The sequence below is a fragment of the Crocodylus siamensis genome, chromosome 9 (assembly GCF_052110815.1).
Source record: "Crocodylus siamensis isolate JL-2025a chromosome 9, ASM5211081v1, whole genome shotgun sequence".
Classification (NCBI taxonomy): Eukaryota; Metazoa; Chordata; order Crocodylia; family Crocodylidae; genus Crocodylus; species Crocodylus siamensis.
The window spans coordinates 55,978,661-56,004,331 of NC_143403.1; the positions used below are offsets into that span (position 1 = coordinate 55,978,661).

Genomic DNA, 25,671 nt, shown 5'->3' on the forward strand with positions numbered 1-25,671 from the left:
GAAGGACGAGGCGGCAGGGAGCGAGGCGCCCTGCCTCGACCCAGCTGGCATCAGCGCCTGGCAACGAGGGAGGGCGACGACCGGAGCGCCCCACGCCTCCCGGAGCCCGGCAGGGGGCTCAGCCTAGCTCCGCGTCCCAGTACCTGGTCCACCGCAGCGCTGCCCCGCACACCCTCCTCATGGGCGCCGCCATCTTGCCGCCTCTGCCCCGGCAGTGCGGGGGGGGGCGGAGACAAAGTGGGACTGGGGCTGCTGCTGCGGCGGGATAATGGGTACCGTGCGGTGGTGTCACGTCGCCCACGCTGGGGGCCCCCGCGCACTAGTCTGATGCATGGAGCTGGTCCGTGAGGTGCATCTTTGCCTGCGGGCTGACATGCCCGCAGGATGATACCTCTCGGTAGACACGACACGACACCCCCGTGCCTCTCTCGGTTGGGTTTCCTTCTCTTCTCCCCGGCTCCGTCCTTCTCTGCAGGCGGCTTCTCTTCTGCAGCCACCCCAGCCCCTGCAGGCAAGGGCAGCTCGACAGGGGCAGCCCGTGCCCCTCAGGTGCTGGCACCCAGGGGCCCAGCCTCACAGGCCCCTGCAACATGTTAGCTATGTGATGCAGCTCACTAGTGAATCCCGCAATCAATTCAGGCCAAGCAAAGTAGTTGCCACGCTATAAAAATGACTGACCAGCAAAGCAGCTTGTACTTAAAAACATGTCACAGGTCTACAGCTGGTTTCTCTCCAGATTTCATTTGAATGTGTAGCGTGGACCTCACACAGAGCGAGTCTCCCTGAGCTGGAAAGGGGAATGACCAAGCTCCTCACTGCCTGCATGGGCTCAGGAAGCCTGAGCTGACTGTGCTGGAAAGCTGCTTATGGGAACTGAGGCACCAACAAGCAATATGCTTTCATGCTGCCTGAAGTGAAAGAGTCAGGAGAGATGATTTAGCTCCCAACAGGGGCCTGCACATGGTGGCACAGAAAAAGCTCTAATGCTTTCCATCTGTGCCTAAGAATAGGGCCCCTGGCCCCTCCTTTGCCTTCCCCCCCACTGCACACATGCTCACACCATCCTCCTTCAATCTACACTGCTGTCTTTTTTTCCCCCTGTTTTTTTGTACCGGTGCCTAAATCCATTTGTTTTCTTCCAGCAGCTTCAGTCATTGCTTTGGAATCCCGGCTACGAAACAAGGCTTCAGAGGAGAGAGAGGGATCTTTGCAATGCTGCTGCAATCATGAAGATAGGCACTGCACTAGTCTTGGCTACCTTCACCTTGCTCTCTTCAGGTAAGGCTGGTGCAGGGGCAAGGGAGGAAGAAGACCCTCAGCTTCTGGAGTGATTATGGGTACACTCATTTTTGTGGTCATAGTGCTGGTTCTATTTGTTTTGGTACAAAATGGTTGTAGTTAGGTCTGTGACTGCTCTGACTGCTTTGATCCTTATTTGAGGGTGCTCTGTCCCTTTGATCACTGGCATATGCTGAATTCCATAGTGACTTTTGAAGCTGCTTCATGCATCTATTCCTTGGCTCCTCACTGTTGATTCCTTTGAGTAGTTGGAGGGAGCTATTTGTCCTCTTCTGCTAAAAGAGTGAACCTGTTCAGCTTGTGCCCCAACTCCAGAACTACAAAGGGGTGACGTGTCTTGAATCCAACTGCTCTATGATCAAAGCAAGTAGAGCAACATCTGATCAAATTACCGGTGTGAGTAATTAGTCTTTAACATTTCAAAATAAAGTGTTACTGATCTTGTGCAGTCCACTCCCCTTTTCCTTCTAAGAGAACATTAAAGTTGCACAGTTGGGTACTTAAAAGTCTGGAGGCTACAATGCTGACGTTGCACATGCAAGTTTCCTATTCTCTTTGGCCGACTTTGGTGTTTACTAATATATACATGGTACTTAACATGTATACGATCCTCTCAGTTGCATGATTAACCACTGTTTTGCTTATAATGTAATTTTTTTCTTGACCTTCAAACACAGAACATCTTTTTTCACCATGTGTGACTATATCCCAGATGAAAGTCTTTTATGTGAAGCATACACAAAAAGCTGTACTTAAAAACATGGCAGACTAATTATAGAACCTAAAACAAGAGTGAAAAATTGCTAGCATCTACAGGCCATCTTAGATGCCAACCTGAAGTATATACCTAATTTTATGCATAGAAAGTATTGCTTTGACTTGAGCAGGATTCCTCACCTACATAAAAAGTTAAGCCTGCATCAATCCATACATTTGCTGGATTGAGGTCTAAAGTTGTAACTAGTTTTGGAGATAATTGCCTCATCTACATAAGGAAGGCTATGTTGGTAGATAGAGCTGGAGGCGGCCTGATTATATACTTTCCAGAAGAATCATCCCCATTAAAAACCCTGCTGCAAGAGACAGACCATTCTCACAATCAATTTAGAATAATTGTACAAGAATAACAAAAAATGACAGTGAGCTGTGCCTATGTATCTGAGTTTGTAAAAACAGTGTGATTTATTGTGTTGCCTGATATTGCATACATAAGGAAATAATCAGAGGTTAGAACATGCCAGCATCTTTCTATATGTGCCTTGTGGCAAGCAAGAGAATTTCAAAATGCTTCTAAACTGTAATAAATATTTCAGAGCTGCCCTTCTGATCAAGAAAGTTTTAGATTTGGAGGTTTAGGGAGGGCCTCTCGTAATTTAAAAGGAAAAAAAAACAGAAATGGAGAAATTGGCAAGAAATGGTGTTCCATTCAAATATAGAGTTTACTTCTACTATACTCCTCGCTTCTTTTTTTCTAATTAAACAAATAAAAACTGGTCAAAACAGTCCTGTTCCCTACTGGGTTTCAGGTTTGGTTCTCATTCTTACCTTCTGGTCCTGCAGGAAAGAAGTTTCGGTGGTGTACGCTGTCTGATCTAGAACAAAGGAAGTGTGCTGAGCTGTCTAAGGCTCTCTTGGCTGTCCTGCCTCTTGCTACAATCAACTCCTTTGCGAGGGTTTCTTGCATCCGGGCACACAACACTCATGACTGTATTGACAAAATCAGGGTGAGTCTATGGAGAATTTCAGAGTTAATTTGAAACCCAAACCTAGCTTCTCTGCAGGGTAAAGGAAAAAAAAATGGTAAAATGAATCCAAAAGTGAGTGAAATCCATCCTGTTGTGTCATGGTACAGTACCTGAGACATGGGCAGCCATGGAGAATCCAAATAATTTTACCCAAATTTTGCCCGAATAGAGCATCTGTTGCACCTTTGCAACCCTGTCAGACAAAGATGGAGGGCTGCTTCAGAGTGACATCTGAATCCCCAGGTATTCCCATGGCTTGTCAATTTCAGTCCTTGTGCTACTATCTTGAATGCTCCATTTCCTTCCCCCTTTTAACTTCTTGCTAGTCTTTCCTGAACAAGACATCTGGCCCTTCTCCAAATAATAAAATAATTATAAATCATCATAATTTCCTTGAGATAAGGCAGTGATGTAATTAGAGGTTTAAGCATTTCTGGGATAATGCTTTCCTACTGCAATGTGCTGCTAAATGCATATTACCATGAAGAGAAAAATGACCTAGTCCTGGCCATCCATGTAATACTATTATATTCAGAATGGACTGGAAGAAGAGAATGCTGTTTGTGCTCTTTCAGCCCTGCTTTCCTTCAGCAGATCACATGTCTGACCTAGGAGGAAGAAAAATAGGCCTCTTGGAATGTCATAAAAGAACTTATTCTCATCTCTTCGGTCATTCCTGACCTCCTTGTTAATGGATTTCAGTGCCTACTAAATATGGCTCTATAGACAGTGTTGGTAAAGAGGGATTCTAGCCTGGATGTTTCTGCTAAAGGTTTTCTGAGGGGCAGTGGGAAGAATCCCCAGTCATTCTTTGTGTATATAGAAGAAAAAAGTCCTGCATTTAAATCTTGGTCCATTGAAGTCATTAAGAGTTTTATCTTTGATTTCACTGGAGCCAGGTTTTCACCCTGGGTAGAGAGGATTTAAAAGAAGACTAGGAGGAGAAGTCACCTTGCAAAATTTGGCTTGTTAGGAAGGATGCTTATATTCTGTGCTTAAGATATTGACACATCACATACTAGCAGTTCAAATTCCTCTATGCATTGCTGATGTTCTAACATGCCGTGTAGCAGAGAGCCAACTGAAAACCAGGAGCCTGTTAGGAAAAAACTGTGATGGCTGACGCCTACCCAGCAGGGCTCACTAGTATTCAGACTGTTTTGGCTGATCCCATGAGCCCATTCTATAATAGATTTTTTTTTTAAGGCAAATAAAGCAGATGCTGCCTCGTTGGATGCTGGAGATGTTTACTCTGCTGTGAAGATGTATGCCCTGACTGTGGTGGCAAAGGAGATCTACAAGGAAGGTAGCTCACCAAACACATCTCTCTTTCTAGAACATCTTCATAATTTTCCCATACAAGCATGAAGGTGAAAAGAAAGCACAGTCATGGTTCTCATTTTCCCAGGGCAGGACAAGGGAGCAAGTCAGATATATGCAATGTAAAGATCAGAATAGTTTCTCTTCCTGGATTGGGCTGTGACTTGCTATGCAGTATTAATCAAATTTCTGTCTGTCCAGTTTTCACCTGCTTTAAAGAAGTTTTGAGATATTTAATTCCTGTTTTTTAAACACTTGTAATAATAAGTAAAATGTCAATAGTGTGCTATATCTCAATAGCATTTTCCACTGAAAACACAACCTGTCCTCTTCCTCTGGAAATTAGTGGCCTGCTGTGCATTGGAGTTCTAATACTTCCCCACCTATCCTCCTTTCTCAGTTATCACAAAGCCCTGACAAAATTAGGGGTGCACTGATAGAAATTTTTGGGGTCGATACCCAGTTTTTAAAGAGGCATATTGGTTGATACCAATCTGATTTCCGATACACAGCCTGGTAGCTTGAAGAGCAGTGTCCAGCTGGTGAATCTGTTGTGGTGGAAGAGGAGAGGGAAGGGAAGGGGTGTGGAGTGGGGGAAGATCGAGGCCCCAGTGGTGAGGGAGGGAGTGGGTCTGGGGTGGGGGGGGCAGGGGCTGGGGCAGGTGCTGCCCAGCCGGGGAGTGTGGGGGGGCTACTACCACTGCACACACCCTGGGAGAATGTGGGGAGAGTTGGGCTGGGCTACATGGGGGCTGAGCCAGGCTGTGCTCAGAACGGGTGGCCGTGGTGTTGGGAGGGGGTTATGGGGGGCTGCAGACACCCCAAAATTTGCTGTAGACCCCCCCCAGCCCCCTCCCAGTGCTGCCGCTCACCCCGCTCTGAACACCATCTAGCCCAACCCCTGCCAGGAAGAGCCCTGCATAGCCCACAGTGATAGCCCACCCTGCTCCATGGAGATCTGGGGGCACATGCCCCCTGTGCCCTCCCAGGGTACGCGCAGCAGTGGGAACCGCCCCCCCACCCTCCTCACGCCCCCCAAACAAGCTGTGGTTCCATCCCTGCCCTTGCTGGGCAGAGCCTGCCCCAACCCCAGCCCCACTCCCTCCCTCACTGCGGGAGCCTTGATATGCCCCCATGTGCTTTTCCTCCCCTCTCCCCTTCCACTACAACAGACTTACCAGATGCATGCAGCTCTCCATGCTGCCAGTCTGTGCTCCTCGCTGCCTACATGCCGCACTGTGGCTATGCACATGCATGGGGAATGTATTGGGCATGTTATCGGCCACATCAGGCCAATTTCCAATGGAGTCAATTTTCTTTATATCAGTGCTGATCTGATATTGGACCGATGTATCGGTGCACCTCTAGACAAAATATATTGACAAAGTGAAGTGAGAAGGTGTTTTGTTTGATATAGATTCTTACATGTCTTTCATCTGTCTGCTGTCTCCTTTTAGCTTTTGTTCTGTAAGCAGCAGAAATTGCTCTTTACTGTATTTCCCACATATAATGCACACTCCAATTTTCAACAGCTGTTTTTGGAAAAGGCGAGCGTTATATGTGAGAAAAGTTGGTAAATAGGGTGCTAGTTAAAAAGCACAAGTGCAAAGTACTACACATAAGTAGAAGTAATGAGAACGCAGATACAAAATGAAGACCAACTAGCCAGATGGGAGTTCTGCAAATAAAAAGGTTCTGGGGTTATAATTGATAACAATGTGAATGTGAGTCAAAACTGTAATACTGTTGCAAACAGAGTAAATGTTTTATTAGGATGTATAAACAGGAGTGTTGTATGCAATATGTGTAAAGTAATCTGTCCACTTTACAGTTATTCTTATAACATTTAACCTCTAACTTCAGTATTCCTTGCTTCACATGTTGCTAGTCCTTGGCTGTGTAACATTTTGCCCAAACTGTGCACTGGGGTAACCAATACAGTGTTCCTCTTCTTCTGATTAACAGTACTTCAGGCATTTTATTTGAGAATTGCCTTAGCTCTGCTCAAAGGACTACTCACACTGTGGCTGTGATCAGACCTTTATTACAAATTATTGTTCTTCCTGCATTTTCCCTTTCTTACCATTAGGAAGCTGTGTGTTTGCTGTGGCCATTGCCAGAAAAGGAACTTTGGACATTCAGAAGCTCAGAGGAGTGCAAAGCTGCCACAATGGAGCCAGATGGACATCAGGCTGGAATATCCCACTAGGCTTTCTCCTGGCTAGGAGTGACCTCTTCTGGGATAAGGAGCAGCCTTTGAGCCAAGGTGGGTGAATGAACATTGGCAGATATCCCAGGGCCAAGTTTCTGCATTGATAAAGATGAACAAAATGGTAGGAGGAGCAACACCTACAGAGCTATATGGTACACATGAGAGTGCAGAAGCTTTGGGCTCTGGACCCTCAGCTTAGCCACTTGCTGTTTAACTTTCCTGCCAGAGCCTTTTATGATCTCTTTGAAGAGATCAACTGTTAACAAGAGCAATAGGAAATTCCTGTTCTGTGTGAAACAAGGAGGGTAGCATTTTGCTACAGCAGCATCAACAAGTATTGGAGAATAGCTGACCAGGAGTATTTTCAGATCTCAGGTTTCCACAGCTAAGGACTTTCTGCTGAAGATGAATAGGTTTTAACAAGTAGCTTGGGCACTGACTATGCCTACATTCAAATTGGTCCCTGTTACAGTATCTTTTCCTGCGTTTTCTGTCTGACCATTTTTCTTATGTTCCCAGCAATCAGTGGGTATTTCAATGCCAGCTGCATCCCAGGCATTGGAGTTACCTCCCCTCAGCTCTGTGCTCTTTGCCAAGGCCAGAAATCCTACGTTAGGGACAAGAACCACTTCTGTGAGACCAGCAGCAATGAGCCCTTCTATGACTCTGAAGGAGCCTTCAGGTGACCCTCACATCCTTGCAGTACACTTGAGGGAAGGGTTGCTGGGAGGGGCAAAACACTCTTGAGTGTTTATGGCTTGGTGTTAATCTTGCTGCAGGTGTTTGAAGAGTGGGGCTGCAGACGTTGCTTTCCTAGATCACTTGGAGATAATTAATGCCACAGGTAAACCTTCTGATTTGTGTTTCCCCGCATCTAGCACTTCTTCCTGCATGGAAGCTTGCGGGGTGATGCCTGATATATTGTTTTTATTCCAGTTTGAGTTCAGTCTCTGCAAGCAGTTCTTACTCCTCAGATCTCCAAACAAATTACAGCTGAATAAGTTGCTCAGAGGAGCATCTTGTCTTTAGAATCACCAGTCTTTCACGTAGGTGATTTCCGTAGCTCTCGGCTCCCTAAACCAGTGGTTACCATGTGGCTGACAACAGATCATCAGGCCTTTTTCATTTTCATAAGGCCCATGATTTAGAGTAAGAGGTCCCATATACCAGGGGTTTTACCCAACCAAAACTTTGCAATACAGAATCAGTGTTTCTGCACAATTCTCTTTGTGTCTTTGAATGAGTATTTCTCAGAACATACTGAAGGACTTCTCCAGTCCAGGCCTTTCTGCATGAACATCCCTTTCCTTGGTAAAGGGGAGCAGCATATCAGATAGAAACATCTTTCACTTGGCATTCACTGCCCTGCCAGGACCTGAGACTCTGAGCAGGCTTCCCTGAAAATATGCTGCATCAATACCCTTCACTTCAGTTTCAGAGGGTGTCATGTTATTTTAGAGTCAGATCAAGAGGAATACGAGCTCTTGTGTCCTGATGGAACCACAGCTGAGCTAAGGGCATACAGCACCTGTAACCTGGGTCATGGGCCTGGCCATGCCATCATCAGCCGCCACAACTTCCAGAAGATTACCAAGAAATTTCTCACCTTGATCCAGGTAATTTGGAGGCAAGTTGAACTTCCCAGACTTGACCACTCCACTCTGGGTATCGATGTAATGAGCGGGACTGCAGATCTAGAGGCTACTCTGAGGGCCGGTGGTGTCATCTGCTACCATAGGCACTAGGGTGGGAATTCCCAAGGCTACCCAAGAAAAAAATGACATTTGAACTAGTACACTGTTGGAGAGAGCGGGCATAAGGCAAGGGTGAAGAGTTCTCTCTGTCACAATTTAGTTTAATGTAAATCTAGAGAGCTCTAATCTCTATACATCCCTCCATTGACTTATACTATGGTCAGGATCTTTAGACAAAAAGTGTTTAGGAGAGGGTACGATTTTTGTATGGCATATAGTAGAACTTTATACTGATTTGAACCTCTGGGCCCTATCAGTTTAAATATTGAATAATAAATAGCAAACTCCTTTTATCTGAAGAAGGGCATCTTCTTGCCAGTTCCAGTGCTGCCTCTGAGGGGAAATAATATAACATTGTGGGTAGGGGAGAAGCTGTTTCCAGCTCCTTTACTTACATAGGCAGCTGCAATAAAAAAAAGAGGTCCACCAAGGGAAAGATTTGGGAAGCAGAGACAAGCAACTGATTTGGAAGGAGAGCTAAGCAGATGGCATATTTTTATACTCTTCCTTCAAACTTCATGATCCATGTTGTAATTTAATGAAATTAACTAGTTGTTCACACTTTTTACAGATTTTGGTATAAAGGAATAAGTATATTACCAAGGCTAATTAAAGATAGTGGCAACCTCAACTTGCTCTAACGTTGAATCAATAATTAGCCTGTTCAAGTGATAAAAATCTCCAAGCTAATATAGTAAGTAGTCATACTAAATGGTGAAGTTGATAGCCTCCTTAGGATCTAGGAAGATATTCTAGACTTTTTAACTAGCAATGAATGATGACCTGAATATATAATTTGCAACCTTTTTTAATGGGATTTTGATCTAACATATAAAAGCAGCTTGTGCCTTTATCAGAACAAGTTCTGTTCATGATTAAAAGTTTTCCCAGGCTTTTAGGGAGGGAAACCATCATCCTAAGACAAACTCTGATTCATATGGGCTTTGCCCGAATGCAAGGGGGCATGACATGATTCTAAAGAAAACAAGATATTGGAGGGTGCCAGTCACAAAGGAAGAACAGCATTGCTACAGCTAAAGGCACTGTACTTCCCCCAGCACCTCTTTGGGCAGAAAGGAAAGCAAAGGGCCAGGTTTGAGCTTTTCTCTTCAGCGCCATTCAGGGGCAAGAACCTGCTGTTTCGTGATGCCACTCAGCACCTGCAGCTCGTTGAGGATCAAGCAGAGATTGCCCACATCCTTGGCTTGGACTACGTAGCCCTCCTGAAGGGACTGGGTCATGAAGGTGAGCGCTCTCAGGGAACAGAAAGGGAAGGGGAAAAAGTAGCTCCTACGTCACAAAGGAGAGAAGTGCACAAAGAAGTTGATTAGGAAAGAAATCTTACAGTGTATAGATGACACTCACCTCCCATTGCTCTTCTCTGCTGTTACAGGAAGTTCCCTGGACAACAGTGTGGTGCGCTGGTGCTGTATTAGCTCTGCTGAGCTCCGCAAATGTGAGGAATGGGCCCTGAACGTCAAATCTGACCCTCTGGTTTGTGTCCAAGCAACTTCAATGACCAACTGCATTGAGATGATCAAGGTGAGAATCTAGATGAGGGTGGTGTAAATGAAAACAGAACTGAGGCACATCTATCCTTGTCTTAAACTGGGAGTGGGGGAAATAGGTTACTATGGATAAACCCAGCAGCAGGAGACACTCCACAAAATGAGACAGAGGGGCACAAGAGACCTCCTAGCCAGATGGGCAGTAAACAGCCATTTGGTTATGCCAACTATGAAAATAGTATATTATCACCATATGTCTCTTTCTTTGATGATGTTGGCAGAGTAATGAGGCTGATGCGGTTACACTGGATGCAACACATGCCTACATTGCTGGGAAGTGTGGGCTTGTCCCAGTAGCTGTGGAATGTTATGGTGAGTTCCATTCTGCCCTGAGTCCTAAGAAGAAAAAAGATCAGGGGCACCATTAAAAACTTGTAAAGCACCAGAGGGCCTTGTGCTCAGCAGCTCATGGAAGGAAATTGAAGTCAAGAGTGCCCTTCCCAGTGCTTCCACTGACTGGTTTCACTTTTTGGTGAGTTATGTATTCTAAGCCTCAGTTTCTGCATCTACAAAGGGAATGGTGACCTGGAACTCCAAGTGAAGTGTTGCAGTATCTTAAGGAAGTGTTTGAAGTAATTTCAGGTCTTTGGATGAGAAGTTGTTTCATAGTTTCATGGTTTCTAAGGTTGGAAGGGACCTGAACAGGTCATCAAGTCTGACCTGGAATGAGTGCTGGGATCATAATACCCCAGCCATATATCTATCCAACCTCCTCTTGAAGACCCCCAAGGTAGGAGAGAGTACTACCTCCCTTGGGAGCCCATTCCAGAGCCTGGCAGCCCTAACCATAAAGTAATGCCTCCTGATATCAAGCCTGAACCTGCTGTCAATCAATTTGTGGCCATTGTTCCTTGTCATCCCAGGTGGTGCCCAGGGGAACAGAGCTTCACCTATTTTGTGCTGGTCCCCCCTGGTGAGTTTATAGAAGGCCGCCAGATTCCCTCTCAGTCTTCTCTTGCGGAGGCTGAATAGATTCAGGCCCTTTAGTCTATCTTTGTAGGGCCTGGTCTGCTCCCCCTGACCATGCGAGTGACCCTCCTCTGGACCCTCTTAAGGTTAACCATACCCCTCTTGAAGTGCGGCGCCCAAAACTGGACATAGTACTTCAACTACAGCCTGACCAGTACCACATAGAGGGGAAGGATCACCTCACCTCCCTGGACCTGCTTGTAATACATCTGTAGATGCATGACAAGGTGCAGTCAGCCTTACTGACCGCTTCCTTGCACTGGGGGCTCACGTCCATCCAGGAGTCAACAACGAGTCCAAGATCCCTTTCAGCAACTGTGTTGTTGAGATGGGTGTTCCCCAGCCTATAGGTGTGTCGCAGGTTCCTTCTCCCTAGATGCAGCCCCTTTCACGTGTCTGCATTGAATTCCATTCTATTCTCATCCGCCCACCTCTGTAACCTGTCTAGATCTAGTTGGATTCTGTCCCTCCCCTCCAGTGTGCCCACTTCTCCCCACATCTTGGTGTCATCAGCAAATTTGGACAGTGTGCTTTCCATGCCCACCTCCAAGTCACTGATGAAGATGTTAAATAGCACAGGCCCGAGGACCGAGCCCTGGGGAACTTCACTGCCCACATCCCTCCAGGTCGAAAATGACCCACCCACCACCACTCTCTGGGTGTGACCATTGAGCCAATTTGCCACCCAGCTGACTGTGTAGGCATCAGTGCCGCAGTTGCCTAGTTTTTTTATGAGAATGGGGTGGGAAAGAGTGTCAAAGTCCTTCTGAAGTCCAGGTAGACAACATCTACCTCAATGCCCGTATCCAAGGACTTGGTGATCTGGTCATAAAAGGAAACCAGGTTAGTCAGGCAGGATCTGCCCACAGTGAACCCATGTTGGTTGCCCCTGAGCATTACCTCCCATGCTGGGCCACCACAGCTGTGCTCCTTGATAATTTTCTCAAAGGTCTTCCCAAGGACCAAGGTGAGATTAACTGACCTATAGTTACCCGGGTCCTCCTTTCTCCCCCTCTTGTAGATGGCGACCACATTGGCCCTTTTCCGGTCCTCTGGGACCTGGCCAGAGCACCAGGAGTGCTCAAACAGCTGTGCCAGGGGCCCTGCTCCGACCTCTGCCAATTTCCTCAGTACACTTGGATGAAGAGCATCCGGACCTGCTGATTTAAACACATCCAGCCCCCCCCAAAAGTTCCCTAATTAGATCGTCCCTGACCCTAGGCATGGCGTCATGCCCCTGAGCCTGTCTGTAATCCTAGTGGGGGAGTTGTCCCAGTCCCTGCTCAGAAATATGGAGGCAAAGAACTTGTTGAAGAGATCAGATCTTTCCTTTGCTGCAATCACCAGATTGCCAAGCCTGTCCTGTAGGGGCTCCACGTTACCTGGTGCCTTCTTACTCCCTATATATTTGAAAAAGGACTTTTTGTTATCTTTAATTCTGGTTGCCAGCCGTAGTTATGTCTCTGCCTTGGCCTTCCTAACTGCCTCCCTGCAATCACAAGCAACAGAGGTGTAATCCTCCTAGGTGATAGCCCCTTGCTTCCACTGATTATATGCCACCTTTTCTGCCCTCAGGCCCTCCTGCATGCCTTTACTGAGCCAAGGGGCCTCTTTAGCACTCTTGCCCCTTTTGGTTCACATTGGGACTGACTCCCTCACACAATCCTGTTGTAACATGCAATGAATTCTTAGAGGTGGTGGAAGTGGTGCACAATTCTTAACTTTGAGAAACCAGAATCTAAAGGATGTCTCTCTCCATGAACTCTGTGCAGTGGATGGAATGAAAGAAATTCCTCTCTAGTCGGTGACACTACGTATTGTGGAAAAAAAAGATTCTGCAAAGAACTTAAACCAGTCTCTGACTGAAACCATCTAGGAAAGGGAGAAATACTTGATTCAATACTTTAGCCTGAGGAAGGAAACTTTCCTGCATTCATTTTCCTCATCTGAGGAGCTTTCACTTGGTCTCACTGCAAGTCAACATCTTTATAACTACTGCGCCAGGCAAGCTCTCACTGCATGACAGCCTGGGGGCATGTCACCTAAATTGCGCTGGAAGTCCACTGCACAGTGACTCCCGTAATCTTATTATTTTTGACATGCATCTCCCACCCCCGCCACTGATTGGTGGAGGGGCCCTGGTGGTCTTGCCACTCGCCATCTGCCCTTGATCAGCAAAAACTGTGCTATATTTAAAACCATGGTTTTTGCCTCCCTGCCAAAGAGGAACAAGTGCCAAGTGGCAGGGCTGCCAGGGCCCTTCCCAATCAGTGGGGCAATGGGGAGGGGCATGGTAAAAATAACAAGATTAAAGGAGCCACTGCACAGCGCTTTTCTGGCATGATTTAGGTAGATCCCTAGGCATAAGACATCAGCATTTTTTCAATAGGAGGAATGCAAGTAATGGAAAGGTCTGGCACAGGCCTGTAGTCCACCTTTAAGCACCCATGACTTGCTTAGTTTTCTCAGCCACATCTTCCCCTTAGGTATAGTATTCACTTGCTGTGGTATTGATATCCAGTCACATGCTCCATTTATACTGAGCTGCTAAGTCACCAGTTCACATCCCTATGTCTTTCGGTAGTATTGTCCTGGTGTTTGTTTCTCCTATCCAGGGAAGGAATGTGGCCCAGGTGCTGGAAGAACAAAGCAGCCAATCCATCTTAAGGATGGAGGTAAGGAAGAATGTTTGATTTCCAATTAATAGATTTTTAATGAAATTAAGTGAAGTATCACCACCAGAGTGGCTCAAGCAGTTTATCTCGGATAAAGCATGGTTCTTAAAACACAGATTATCACTAGTGTGGCCAACAGTAAGCATCAGGCTCTGCGATGTAGAGTTCACTCCACCCTAAGCATTATGGTCAGGTAGCAGTCCATAAACCCTTTTTATTTTCCTTAAAACAAATAAAGCTCCATTATGGACAGAGGAAGGGAAGGAGACAACTGGAAGAGGCGACTGTGATCTTCTGCAGAAACAGGAATGGCACTGCTGGGGTGCCTTATTGGTTCTGAAAGGAACTGCTGTTGCCCCTGGCCAGAAACCTTGCTGTCCCAGGCTCTGAGGCCAGTACTGGATTTCTGTAGTTAAAGAGACTATACAGATTCTCTGCTGTAGCCAAAAGAGCTCAGTAGACAGACTTCCCCTCCTGTCCTTGTCCTGAATGTTGTTTTAAGGAGGATACTATGGTCTAAAACTTACTTTTAGTATGGGATACGTTCCTTTTCTGGACACTTTGCTGTTTCTGTCTGACAGTGTATCACTGTCTTTGTCCCACAGCACTGTCCCCTATCTATGCTATAGCTGTGGCAAAGAAGAATGCCAAGCACATAAATGTCCATAACCTGGGGGGACGGCGTTCCTGCCACAGTCACCTGTACAGTCCTGGAGGATGGCTGCTTCTCTCTAGATACACAGTAGGAGCTCTGGAGAATGATGCTGAGAACTGTGATATTAGTTCTGGTAAGGATTGTACCAAGGTACCTGCCAGGTAGGCCATACCAAGGCATCTCAGAACTGAGGAGAGGAAAACAGATAAGGGTGGTGGAGTGGGGAGGAGGGAAGAAAGGAGATGGATTGGAGAACTTGCAGGTGACCTAATACATTCACATCTCCTGTGCTTGGACCTTCCGTGAAGCTGTTTTAGTTGAATGGATTTCAAGTGAGAGTAGTCTTAATGAATGTATGTGATGCATATCTCTCACTCTGCATTACTCTGGCATATAGATTTTACCAAGTATTAAATGCAACCCAGAATAATCAAAAGGTACCTTTCATCCCTGACAGGTACTCTTTACAACCAGCCTTAAAAATCAGTCAGATACCTGCTTGGTACCCAGATTCTAATGGGCCAAGATGTATAACTAGGTACCCTTCTGTCTCCAGCCCCCAAGTGTTAGGAACTATGAGCAAGAATGTTAATTAAATCTTCCAGAGCTTGGTTATGTGGGCAGCATCTGCTGTATCCTTCCTTCTTTCCACAAGCATACAGCTAGTCTTGCTTACTTGTGGAGCTTGTAAGTATTGCTTAAACATATTGTTTGCCAGTCTTTCTCGCTCAGTAAGAGTTAACTTATGATCTGCTCTCTTTCACTGCAAGTCTCAGGGCACGTCTAATGAGCAGTAGCCTATTTTACTGTGCGTTAAAGCGTCATGCAAAAAATCCAGACAAATATGCTAATGAGAAGCAAAATAGGCTACTTCACATTAAGCGTCACTTAAAAAGCATGTGTTTTTGGTACTGCACATTGGAGCACCCTAAAGTGCATTTATTTAGTATTTCACATTGTAGGTACTAAATTGAATGTGCATTAATGCGCTTTTCGTAATGCACATGTAGATGCGCCCTCAGAGCATGCACATACAAGCAATAAAGTGATTTTAATCTTTTTGTCATGGAGACCAGAAGACTGGCTCTGAGGAACATGGAGGAAATGCCAGTTCTTTAAATTAAATATGAGAGCAGCCCACTGTCTTGTGTAGGGAATAAAGACATTTTAGAATACCCTGCATTGACTAACTATCACACCCTTCTCTTCCTATAGCCTACCAGAGTTACTTTTGGAAGAGCTGCATGCCAGGAGCAGTTGGGAATCTGTGCAAGGTCTGCATTGGAGATGATGAAACAGAAATGCCCAAAGCATCCAGCCGGTGTGCTGCCAACCATAACGAACGCTACTACGGCAACATGGGAGCGCTCAGGTAAGTCTCTCAAAAGCAATGCAGAGATAAGGCTGAGTTCTTTTGCCTGTTGGTTTCTTTGGCAAGACTTACTCAGAGGCCAGAGGCTGTGAAGGTCTCCTTTTGAGTAGTTCCTATATCATTTCAGTTGCTGCTGCAATGGGATGGCCGTGGCTGGCTTAGTGATTTAAAACAGATCTAGAGTCATTTCCATGGGGAAATGAAATAAGATAACTAGAGGTGCACCAATACATTGGTCCAATATCAGATCGGCACCGATATAAAGAAAATGGACTATATCAGAAATCAGTCTGATGTGGCCGCTAATATGGCTGTTAAATGCCTATGTGCACACAGCCACAGCGCAGCATGTAGGCAGTGAGGAGCACAGCCCAGCATCTTGGAGAGCCGTGTGCAGCTGGTAAGTCTGTTGTGGTGGAAGGGGAGGGGTCAGGGAAGGTGTGGGGGGCAGATCAATGCCCCTTGTGTTAAGGGAGGGAGAGGGCCTGGGGCTGGGGTAGGGCAGGGCGCAGGATGTGGGATGGAGCCATGCCTTGTCTGGGGGGGCATGGGGAGGGGGAGTGCTCCCACCACTGCATGCACCCTGGGAAGGTGTGTGTGTGTGTAGGGGGGGCATGTGCCCCCAGATCTGCATAAAGCAGGGCAGGGTGGGCTGGGGCCAGGGCTGCATTGGGCTGTTCCTGGAGGGGGGATGCGCTGGGCCAAGCTGTGCTTGGGGTGAGTGGCAGCAGTGCTGGGAGGGGGACAATGGGGGGCCTACACCAAAATTTGGGGTGGCTGCAGCTCCCCCAGTAGCCCCCCTCCTAGTGCCGCTGCCTGCCCTGAGCATAGCACAGCGCAGCCCAGCCCAGCCTCTGCCAGAAAGAGCCCAGTGTGGCTCCCAGCCCCAGCCCACAGCTGCAGCCCACCCTGGCCTGCCCCGTGCAGATCAGGGGGCACATGCCTCTCCCCCGTGCCTTCCCTGTGTGTGCATAGTGGCAGGAGCTGCTTCCCTTCCCTGCACCCCACAGATGAGCTGTGGCTCTGTCCTGTGCCTTGCCCCACCCCAGATGGGCATTACCAGCCCCAGCCCCACTCCCTCACTGTGTGGGGCATTTAATCTGAAACCCCCCATGCCCCTTCCCTCCCCTCTCCTCTTCCACTACAACAGACTTACCAGGTGGACACAGCTGTATCAGAAATCAGATCAGTATTGGCCAATATGCCTCCTTAAAAATCAGCTATCAGTATTGCCCTCCCAGAATCTCTTATCGGTGCACCCCTAAAGATAATACTTCTCATTCTGAAATGAAGTAACAAGGCTTGATGTCCAGTCATAGGCACAGGCCTTTTGAGCCCTGTGCCTCAGGATGGTGCAGCACATAGTAGACCATTACAGTGGGTAGGTTGGGGATCATTTACCAAGATTGCATGTAAAAAGAATATACAGTAATTAGAGACACGGCACAGGCAGATCATAAAAATGACATGTTTCTGTCTCTGCATTTATAATTAATGTAATTGAATGTTACTAAATAGACTAGCTTGGAGACCAATTTCCTCTCCTGATAGAGTAGGTACAACATATGTAGTAGTAGCATGACTTTTCTTATGCTTCTGTATGTCTAAGCTAATTTCCTTTAGGAATGAGAAGGTTGTCTAGCCTCTGTGCCTAGTTAAATCAGAGGCTCTTTGATAAGGTTATCTGTGAGGAGGCAGTTATTTGTAACAGGCACTAGTTCAACAAGACCTGCACTGAGACCACTTAACTCTTTTAACACTATGATACCTAATGCTGCTTGCAGACGTTAAAAAAAACAAACAAAAAACAATCCAAAACCACACTTTACTGGAAGAAGCAGTGCATTACTTCAGCCCAGTTTGCAGTGTTTGTATAGATTGGGCACTTCAGCAGGGCTTTTTGGCACTTTTATCCAATGCTGATTCAATCACTGAGGCACTGGAACTATACAGTTAGGTGAGGTGGGTACAACTGCATCTTCTTCTGAGCACATGCTGAGATCAGTGTGTGGGCACATAGAGTTTAAAGTAAAGGACCATTGCTGTTTTTTTTCTTAATGTCTGCAAGCAGCCTAAAATCTTAAGGCAGACAGTTGTACCCTCTAATTATAAAGACCTGGATGAGATTCTCGTCTCCATACTAGTATTCAAAACATTTGGGCATGTACTGCTCCCAGAAGTTCTATGCCCTCCATCAGATACAGCCTCTGTGATGAGTTATTGTGTTTTCCTATCTTAGGTGTCTTGTTGGCAATCCCAGTGGAAAAAGCTTTGGTGATGTGGCTTTCCTGGAACATTACAACCTGCTCCAGAATATTGAGAGTGAGATGCAGCCCTCTTCTCATTTTTAAAGAATATCTCCTCACATAGTGACCATGGCGCCTAGAAGCTACTTTTACATGTCTTGTCTGAGTACAGAGCTGTTTTGAAATGGAAAGAATCTGCGAGTGCAGGAGCATAGAGGAGACCAAGCTGTGGAAAGCACATAAGACCTGGGGAGTTTGATATAAAATCATCTTTGGATAGAACATCTTTAAGCATTAAATTTTAAACTCCCAAGCTATTTGCTCCCAGCTCCAATCTTAATAGCAGCGGTGAGAGGTCACATCCTTCAGGGGAGAAAAGAGAAAAAGAAATCCCTTTTTCATTTAGGATGACAAACATTGAAAAGTTATCTCAACGGCTTGTTAATTTTGAGCTGTAAAACCTCCTAAGCATAGAATTTGTAAGAGGCAGTGGTCTTTCCAGATTGGGATTCATATTCCTTAAAAAATGGACTTTCACATTAATATGTACACTGACAAACATTTTCTGCAAACTAGTTAAGGGCTAAATGTACCTACAGACTGAACTATTGCCTTTGAGAGATGGCCTTTCCAGCTGTATATTAAGATGGATTGAGGGAATGACAAAGTGTCCATATAAGTTGCTATTTCTTCAGTTTTTGTTACATGGGTCAAAATAAAATTCTCCCAACACATTCATTCCACATCCTCTGTAAATGATTATGTGGCAAGTTATACTTGTTGGACACAATGGACTGAGTTGCTTCTTCAATGGGCACGTCTAGACATGTGCTTTAATGTATATTAGCCTAATTTAATGTATGTTACAGCCCCACTAAAATATGCTATTTAGACAAAGTGCATTAAGCGTCACTTAAACTGTGCTCTTTAGTTAATGTGCATTAAGACAGGCTAATGTGCATTTTCCTAATACTTCACAATGGAGGACATTTTTACATGTGCTCCAGGGATGGGGAGGTGCTTTAATTAGAGCAGCTCTGAGAGTTGCTCTAATTAAAGCACTTGGAGCATCTCGTGTATTAGCATTCCCACACTTCAGAATGCTTCATGCGGTGCCATTTTGAAGTACAGGGACGCTGATGCACAAGACACAGAAGCTGGTTGGAGCATGGTAATTACCACACTCTAGCAGACTTGATTGAATCTACTCTGATGCGCTGTAGTTACAACACAACTGAGCAGTCTCCAGGGCAATGTTACCTCTAAGGAATAGTGGTCCATAAGTGTGCTGCCTCAGTCCATGAGTGCGCTGCCTTGATCCGGCCTGGGACACTTATCAAAGGAGCCTGGAGGCTGGAACAGCTCTGGGGAAGTGCTCCGCTCTCCCACATCATGGCCAGGGAGTGGTGCACTTCCCCACAGCTGGCGGAGCCCACACCAGCCCCCGGCCCCAGCCTCTCCTGGTGTGCGGCCTTAAAGGCGGTGTGCAGCCACACTTACAGTTGTGCATGGCCACGCATGCGCACACCTTAGAGGGAACCTTGCTCCAGGCTTGTATATAGGCACCCAGAGGTACTAGATTTAATGTGCATTAACTAAAGTACATTAATGCATGTGTAGATGTGCCCTGTGTTAATATTTTTTTCTGTGAGGTTCCCTCGGTCTTGACTGAAATTCAGGTAATGATTTAGTCAAAGAATTTAGTGCATTTCCATCTGCTTTGCAGATCTGGACAACACAGGCTGGGCCAAAGGTTATACACCTAGTGACTTTGAACTCCTGTGTCTGGATGGAAGGCGTGTTGCAGTCACAGATTGGGCAGACTGTAACCTTGGTCCTGTTCCTCCTAGTATAGTCATGACTCGACCAATGTCCATCACTAAGATCTATGACTTCTTGATGAAATCTCAGGTGAGGCAGATGATGGGGGAAAAAAATGGATGTGTTCTCTTTGTTAAATTCTGATTGCTGAAAACCCCACTGAGAGCCAGAGCTTTGTTCGTAACATATAACATGTTTCTAGGACCAGCACTAGTGGATTAAGAATGTGTGCAGGAACCTAATGGGAGAACCATTTGGATTTACTAAAGGCAAATTTTGGCACTAGTAGTTTCTTCATAACATGTTCTTGCTGAGATGGAAACATGTGATGCTGGAACAGCCAGTAGGTTAATCCAAGGAAAAGGAATACAAAATCTCTTCCAGTAGAAACAAGGAGAGCACTAGCTGAACCTCACACATTTCTATTAGAGCCTGATTTTTAGCTAAAAATTCACCCAATTCATTTCGCTGCTCATCTTTTATTGCATTGAAACATTTTTTTCTGATTTAGGAAAGTCTGGGAACCAGTCTGGAGCCTGAGTTCCACTTGTTTCAGTCTCAGAAGTATGGAGAGTGTGATCTGCTCTTTAAAGATGTTACTCAATACCTTGTTCACATAAATCACCTGGATTACCAGGAAATCCTTGGAGAACCTTTCTTTCAGCTAGCAGAATCTGTATTTAACTGCACCCATGCAGGTAATGTGAGATATTGGGTTAAAACACAGCTTTAGAAGTACGCATATGGTATTGCTTCCTGGCCTTTTGGCCATGACCAACTCTGAAAATATGCCTACTATAACATCTGGAATGTAACTTCAGCTCCCTAGGCAGCCTGTCTTGCTATACCATCTTCTTCAGAGACTTCTTATAGGAGTAGAGTAGTAGGGAATTCCTCCAGAGCTGGCATTCCCCTGCAGCTACTCCTCCCTATTGGAACTGGTATACAGTCAGACTAGGGGCCTATCCTCACGCAACCTTGTTAAAGTAATGGCTGCTACCTACCAGCTCTTAATGTACTGATACAGTATAGTGTAAATATTGTATTATACATATAATTTATATTTTATAACCTCAATAGTGAGAGTAGCTAAAGGATATAGAAAAAGGATACCACAAGTACAGTATATGATGAGTAGTAAAATAGGGTATGGCACAACCTTGTCGCCAAATTCACTGGCAGTACAAAGCAGGTACAAGTTTATTGAATCCAGAGCCCCATACTCCAGATGTAAATGTAACCCTTAAATGTCCAAAGACCAGTTCTGTGGCTAAGGGAAAAAATTGGCAGAGAGAGATCAACATTTTTACTGTAATTTTGAATTCAGTCTTTTAAAGAGAACACTATCAAACTGAATTTCAAAAAAATAAAATTATTTTCAGTAGCTTGTCAGGAAAACAAAATTATTTAATTCTGTTATAAAGGTTCTTTTCTCATCCTCCATGAGAGCATACAACTGCCCATCAGCAAACCCAAGGAACTGATGGCATAAAGGGACAGACCCATAAAAGGTATTTAGGTACCTAACTTGGTATTCAAGTCAGTGGGATGCTAGGCACCTTAAATAACCTTTATAGTATTTAGGCACCAAAGTGCCCTTAAAGGTGGAGTACAACTGAAGACAGCATTCCAGTTTGTGATCTAGCATTTTGATTTAGTGACTGAATGCAGCAGGTACAAACAGTTCCAAAAGAATTGTAATTTTAGGGTTGACAGCACCCTAATGTATTGACAGCATCAGTAATTAACTGTTTTTCTGGTTTGTAGACATCTTGGACTTCTGCAAACAGGATATCTGTACATCTTCATCTTAATATGATGCACATCAGCTCTTCAGGATGTTCCCAGCCACTGCACAGATTGAAATCAAAAGATGCAAGCCTAACATCAGCAAAAACAGCGCAAGGAAAACAGCTGCCAATGCTCTCCCCCATCCTATGGTAAGTACTGTGCTGGAGAGGCTGATAACGCTGCTCAGATGTCACTCCTTCACAACATGAAAAAGAAGCCCAACTCAACAGCAACATATATTTTCTAAGCCTATGCAAGAAACACAACATCATTCCCTGAGGACTGAACATCTACAGTCCTCTGACTACTACACACAGCTCTAAATACGCTTCACAACCATGGAGGAGAACTTCAGAAAAAACTGAAATCATCATCTTAACCTAACCTAGTCCAAAAGAGATCAACTGAGGAAGGAAATCAACACATGCTGCAACAACTTGAGAGAGAAAAATTTGGATATCTTCCCAGACATTACACAACATATATAAAGAAACTACCAAGGATTTTCTACAACATCCTTCCAACATAAAAAGAAGAAATAGAACTGATTACTCTAGGAGCAACTTTTCCCAACCACAAAGCAACCATCAGAGAAACAACACCCAATACCTTACAACATTCTAACCTCATAGTCAATGAAACTGAAAGAACTAGCCAACCCTCAAGTATTATTAATCTCTCCACACACACACTTACCAAAGCTGAAAAATCTGTCTTCTCTAAAGGCCTGAATTTCTATCTGTAGCATTTTATTAGGGTATTTTTTCAGTGTGGAAAACTAGAAGAATTCTTCTGGCACACCCACTTCAAGGAATATTTCCACAACCAAAATGAATTTACTTCCAACAAGACTTCATCGCTTGACAACATCAAGGAAAAGATCAACGCAAAAAAACTCCCAAAAAATCAGACTGCATATTTCAAAGTGGACAAAATTCAAACCTTGACAACTATACTGACTGCTTCAGGAAAAGAATGAACAATGAGATAGCAATATGCCATCATAACAATCTCTCCCTCTCAGAGAGAAGGGCCACAGAATCTCTTAAGATCCAACCACCAAATAGTTATAAAACCAGCAGATAGAAGAAGAGCTATAGTTATCCTTACCAGTGAAGGCCACATAAAAGAAGCCAACAGACAACTCTGACACCACCTACTACAAAAAACTAGAGGAAGATACAACTCCCTTTTTCACCTTAAAACTCAGAACTACCATCAAATCATTTCCATCTGAACAAGATACTTGAAACTACAGGAAAACTACAAAACTTGATCCCACCCCTCCACTACCCAAACCAGGGATTTTTTTCCATGCTCCCTAAAATCCACAAACAAGGGAACCCAGGCAGACCTATCATATGCAACCACAGAACCCTAACTGAGGAAATATCAGGTTTCATCAAATCTAAAACCTCTCGTCACCCGAAGAGCAAGTTTTGTCCAAGACCCAACAGACTTTCTATGAGCAACACTCTCCTAGCCACCACGGAAGTTACCAGCTTATATACCAACATCCCACATCAGGATGGCATCCAGACCTGGCTTACATATCTGTAAGAGCAAGATTACAACTCAGAGTACAGACCTGAACTTACACATTTCATGCTCACACACAACTTCACTTTCAATAACCAACGCTTCCTCCAGATCATGGGCACAGCTATGGACACCTAAATGGCCCTACAATATGCCAACCTTTTTATGAGCCACGTGGAAGAAGAATTTCTCAAAAACTGCACCAAACCTATGCTATTCTTAAGGTATATAGGTGACATCATCATTTGGATTGAACCTGCAATCTGACTGATTTCCATCCCAAATTCAACAATCATCACCCCTCCATCAGACTATATTTTGAATACTCTGGCACCAACATTTCCTTTTTAGACACTATGGTCATTATCCAGAATGGTAAAATACAAGCCAGCATATACAAGAAGCCCACAGACCAACATATCTGCACAGAACTAGCAATTACCCAAAACGCTGTAACATTCAGCCAAGCCCTCCAATACCACCGAATTTGAACTGAGGATACTCGTGATTGTTACTTCACAAATCTCAAAAGGGCTTTCACTCAACAAGGACACTCCTTCAGAGAGAGAGACTGCACATTTGAAAGAGCCATTCAGATACCACGTAAAGAATTGCTGCAGTACAAAAAGAAAATTTCCACAAATTGCACGCCATTAGTTATAACATCCCACGCCTCCTGGAACCTATACAGAAAATCCTCAAACAGTTGCAACCCATACTAGAAGAAAACCAAATTCTTAAAGAGATTTTCCCAAAACCACCCATCCTTTAAACAAGCACTGAACCTCACCCATCTCATTACCAGAAGCAAGCTTCCCATTTTGGCCCCAAACGCAATGAATGGATCCAGAGTATGCCAGGACAAGAAATGCAAGACCTGCCAACATACCTTTAGCACTCCCACAGTAACTACACCTCACAACAGAACCATCACCATTCCTGGATCTTACACTTGCACCTCCAGAAATGTTATACATCTCATCTAGTGCACTAAATGCCCTGATAGAAAATATGCAGGAGAAACCAAACAATAACTGTGTACCAGAATGAATGTACACTGAAAATCTATCAAAGACAGAAATATCCAATTACCTGTGGGTGCACAAGACAACCACTCTCTCTCCAACCTCTTAGTTCTAATCCTCAAGGAAATTTACAAAACACCTTTAGTAGACAAGCCTATGAACTTCACTTCATAGATCTACTGGATACAAAAAATCATGGGCTAAATATAGACATTGTATTTATGACACATTATAACTTGCCTTCCATCTGATGACTCCAAGTAACCTCTCTATAATTTACCAGCTACATTTTATTAGCAGGTCACTATTCCCACTTTCACGCCCCCCCCCATCCCCCAAACTTGTCTTACCCTCTCTGACCCTGACTGTCACGGTTTTGCATTTTCACTGACCTGCATTTTTGCACTGGCTTCTATCTTATCCAGGAGAGCATATAACTGTAAACACCCGCTCTACCTCAAGAAGGGTGTTTGTGCCCAAAAGCTTGCAATGAACAATTTTTCCAACTATTTAGTTGGTCTAATAAAAGATATCACATTTACCCAAAGAGCCTTGCCTGCAGATGTCACTCCCACATATCAAGTGACCATGTTGCCTGTAGATTTTCTTTGCTCAGCTTGGAACATGGCAACATGCAGAATCCCATATATCAGGTAGCAGAACTAGCTGCATCTCAGTGTATACCAAATTCTTAAAGAGATTTTCCCAAAACCACCCATCCTGTTAAAATACAGACACCCTCTAAATAATTTTTAGCAACGTAATTCAACATTTTTGTAGGAAGAGCTAGTCCAACTCCACAGGCCCAGCAGTCATCCCTGTTTTTAATGTGTCACTGCTGAAAAGCACACTTTGACTTCTTTCCCCATGTCTCATTTATACTACATTTCTAATTAAAATGGGTAAGTTGTAACCCTTCCACAAGGATGTTGTTACTGTTAGATGGCCACTACCCACACGTTTTTGACATCTAGCACAGACTAGCAACCTAAGTAGCCTTTTTTACTAGGAACAGGGAAGAGTTTGTTTCTCTTCTGCTGTAACAGCCAAAAACTTGTACCAAATGTATTGACATCTTCCAGGTAGCCTGTGGAAAATTAACTCTAAAGAATAAACAGTTTCTACACACAGAATCAGGTTCTTGTATCCTTAAGATGGGCTGGGGATGGGCGAGAAGCAAAAACAAATGGAATTTCCACTCTTTTCCAAAACTGGTCTTTACTTTACAGGATCTCTTATGTCTAAATGTATGTAGTTAAGCTGTAAGCTTTTTACAACAGGAGAAAGCTGAACATGGGCATCACGTCCTGCTCTTCCTAGCTTGACATCTGGCTTGTTACTTTCTCAATCTTTGCTTAAAGCCACTGTTATCTGTCTGAAGAGGACTGGACAGAACTCACTCTGTCTGCCTTACTGAACAGTACTGTTCTCCACACTTTAGGTTAATTAAAACCCTCCCATTTCCAAGGGACTTGCATTAACCTAAGCTACACAAGGAAGAAAGAATAACCAGAAACTTTCCCTGAATACATTGATGTGAAACAATGGAAGGCACACTAGCTGCACATTCTAGCAGAAACACAGTTGCAAATAGCCATCACTAAAAATACTCACAGTCTACTTGTCACTGTCTAACCATAGAGTCTCACTTAAGAACATATCTGGATACAAGATTTGTGG

The 25,671-nt window shown here is 44.7% G+C and overlaps 2 protein-coding genes across 3 annotated transcripts in view; one reads left to right on the plus strand and one right to left on the minus strand.

Annotated features, from left to right (window-relative positions):
* Positions 1 to 278, minus strand: part of PISD (phosphatidylserine decarboxylase) — a 35,280-nt gene extending 35,002 nt beyond the window's left edge. The window contains exon 1 of the mRNA XM_090063485.1: positions 144 to 278. Coding sequence (XP_089919611.1) covers positions 144 to 193 — 50 coding nt within the window. The 5' untranslated portion in view covers positions 194 to 278. The remainder of the gene's footprint in view (positions 1 to 143) is intronic.
* Positions 228 to 25,156, plus strand: LOC149857633 (serotransferrin-2-like). Of its 2 annotated transcripts, none has more exons than XM_090063482.1 (18): positions 228 to 349; positions 1,146 to 1,278; positions 2,860 to 3,023; positions 4,251 to 4,350; positions 6,454 to 6,630; positions 7,096 to 7,258; positions 7,356 to 7,420; positions 8,035 to 8,192; positions 9,389 to 9,575; positions 9,724 to 9,872; positions 10,120 to 10,210; positions 13,483 to 13,542; positions 14,148 to 14,330; positions 15,413 to 15,569; positions 17,809 to 17,891; positions 19,542 to 19,726; positions 20,148 to 20,334; positions 21,404 to 25,156. In XM_090063482.1, the coding sequence occupies exons 1-18, from the start codon at positions 332 to 334 to the stop codon at positions 21,448 to 21,450; spliced, it is 2,307 nt and encodes a 768-aa protein (XP_089919608.1). In that variant the 5' UTR covers positions 228 to 331; the 3' UTR covers positions 21,451 to 25,156. The 2 variants fall into 2 exon arrangements, with proteins under 2 accessions (XP_089919608.1, XP_089919609.1); XM_090063483.1 differs by having other exon boundaries at positions 313 to 397.
* The last annotated feature ends 515 nt before the right edge of the window (positions 25,157 to 25,671 follow it).

Coding starts and splice junctions, on each gene's coding strand:
- LOC149857633 (XM_090063482.1), top strand. Junction 4,351..6,453: donor AAAGGAGATCTACAAGGAAG/GTAGCTCACCAA, acceptor TCTTACCATTAG/GAAGCTGTGTGTTTGCTGTG. Junction 7,259..7,355: donor GACTCTGAAGGAGCCTTCAG/GTGACCCTCACA, acceptor ATCTTGCTGCAG/GTGTTTGAAGAGTGGGGCTG.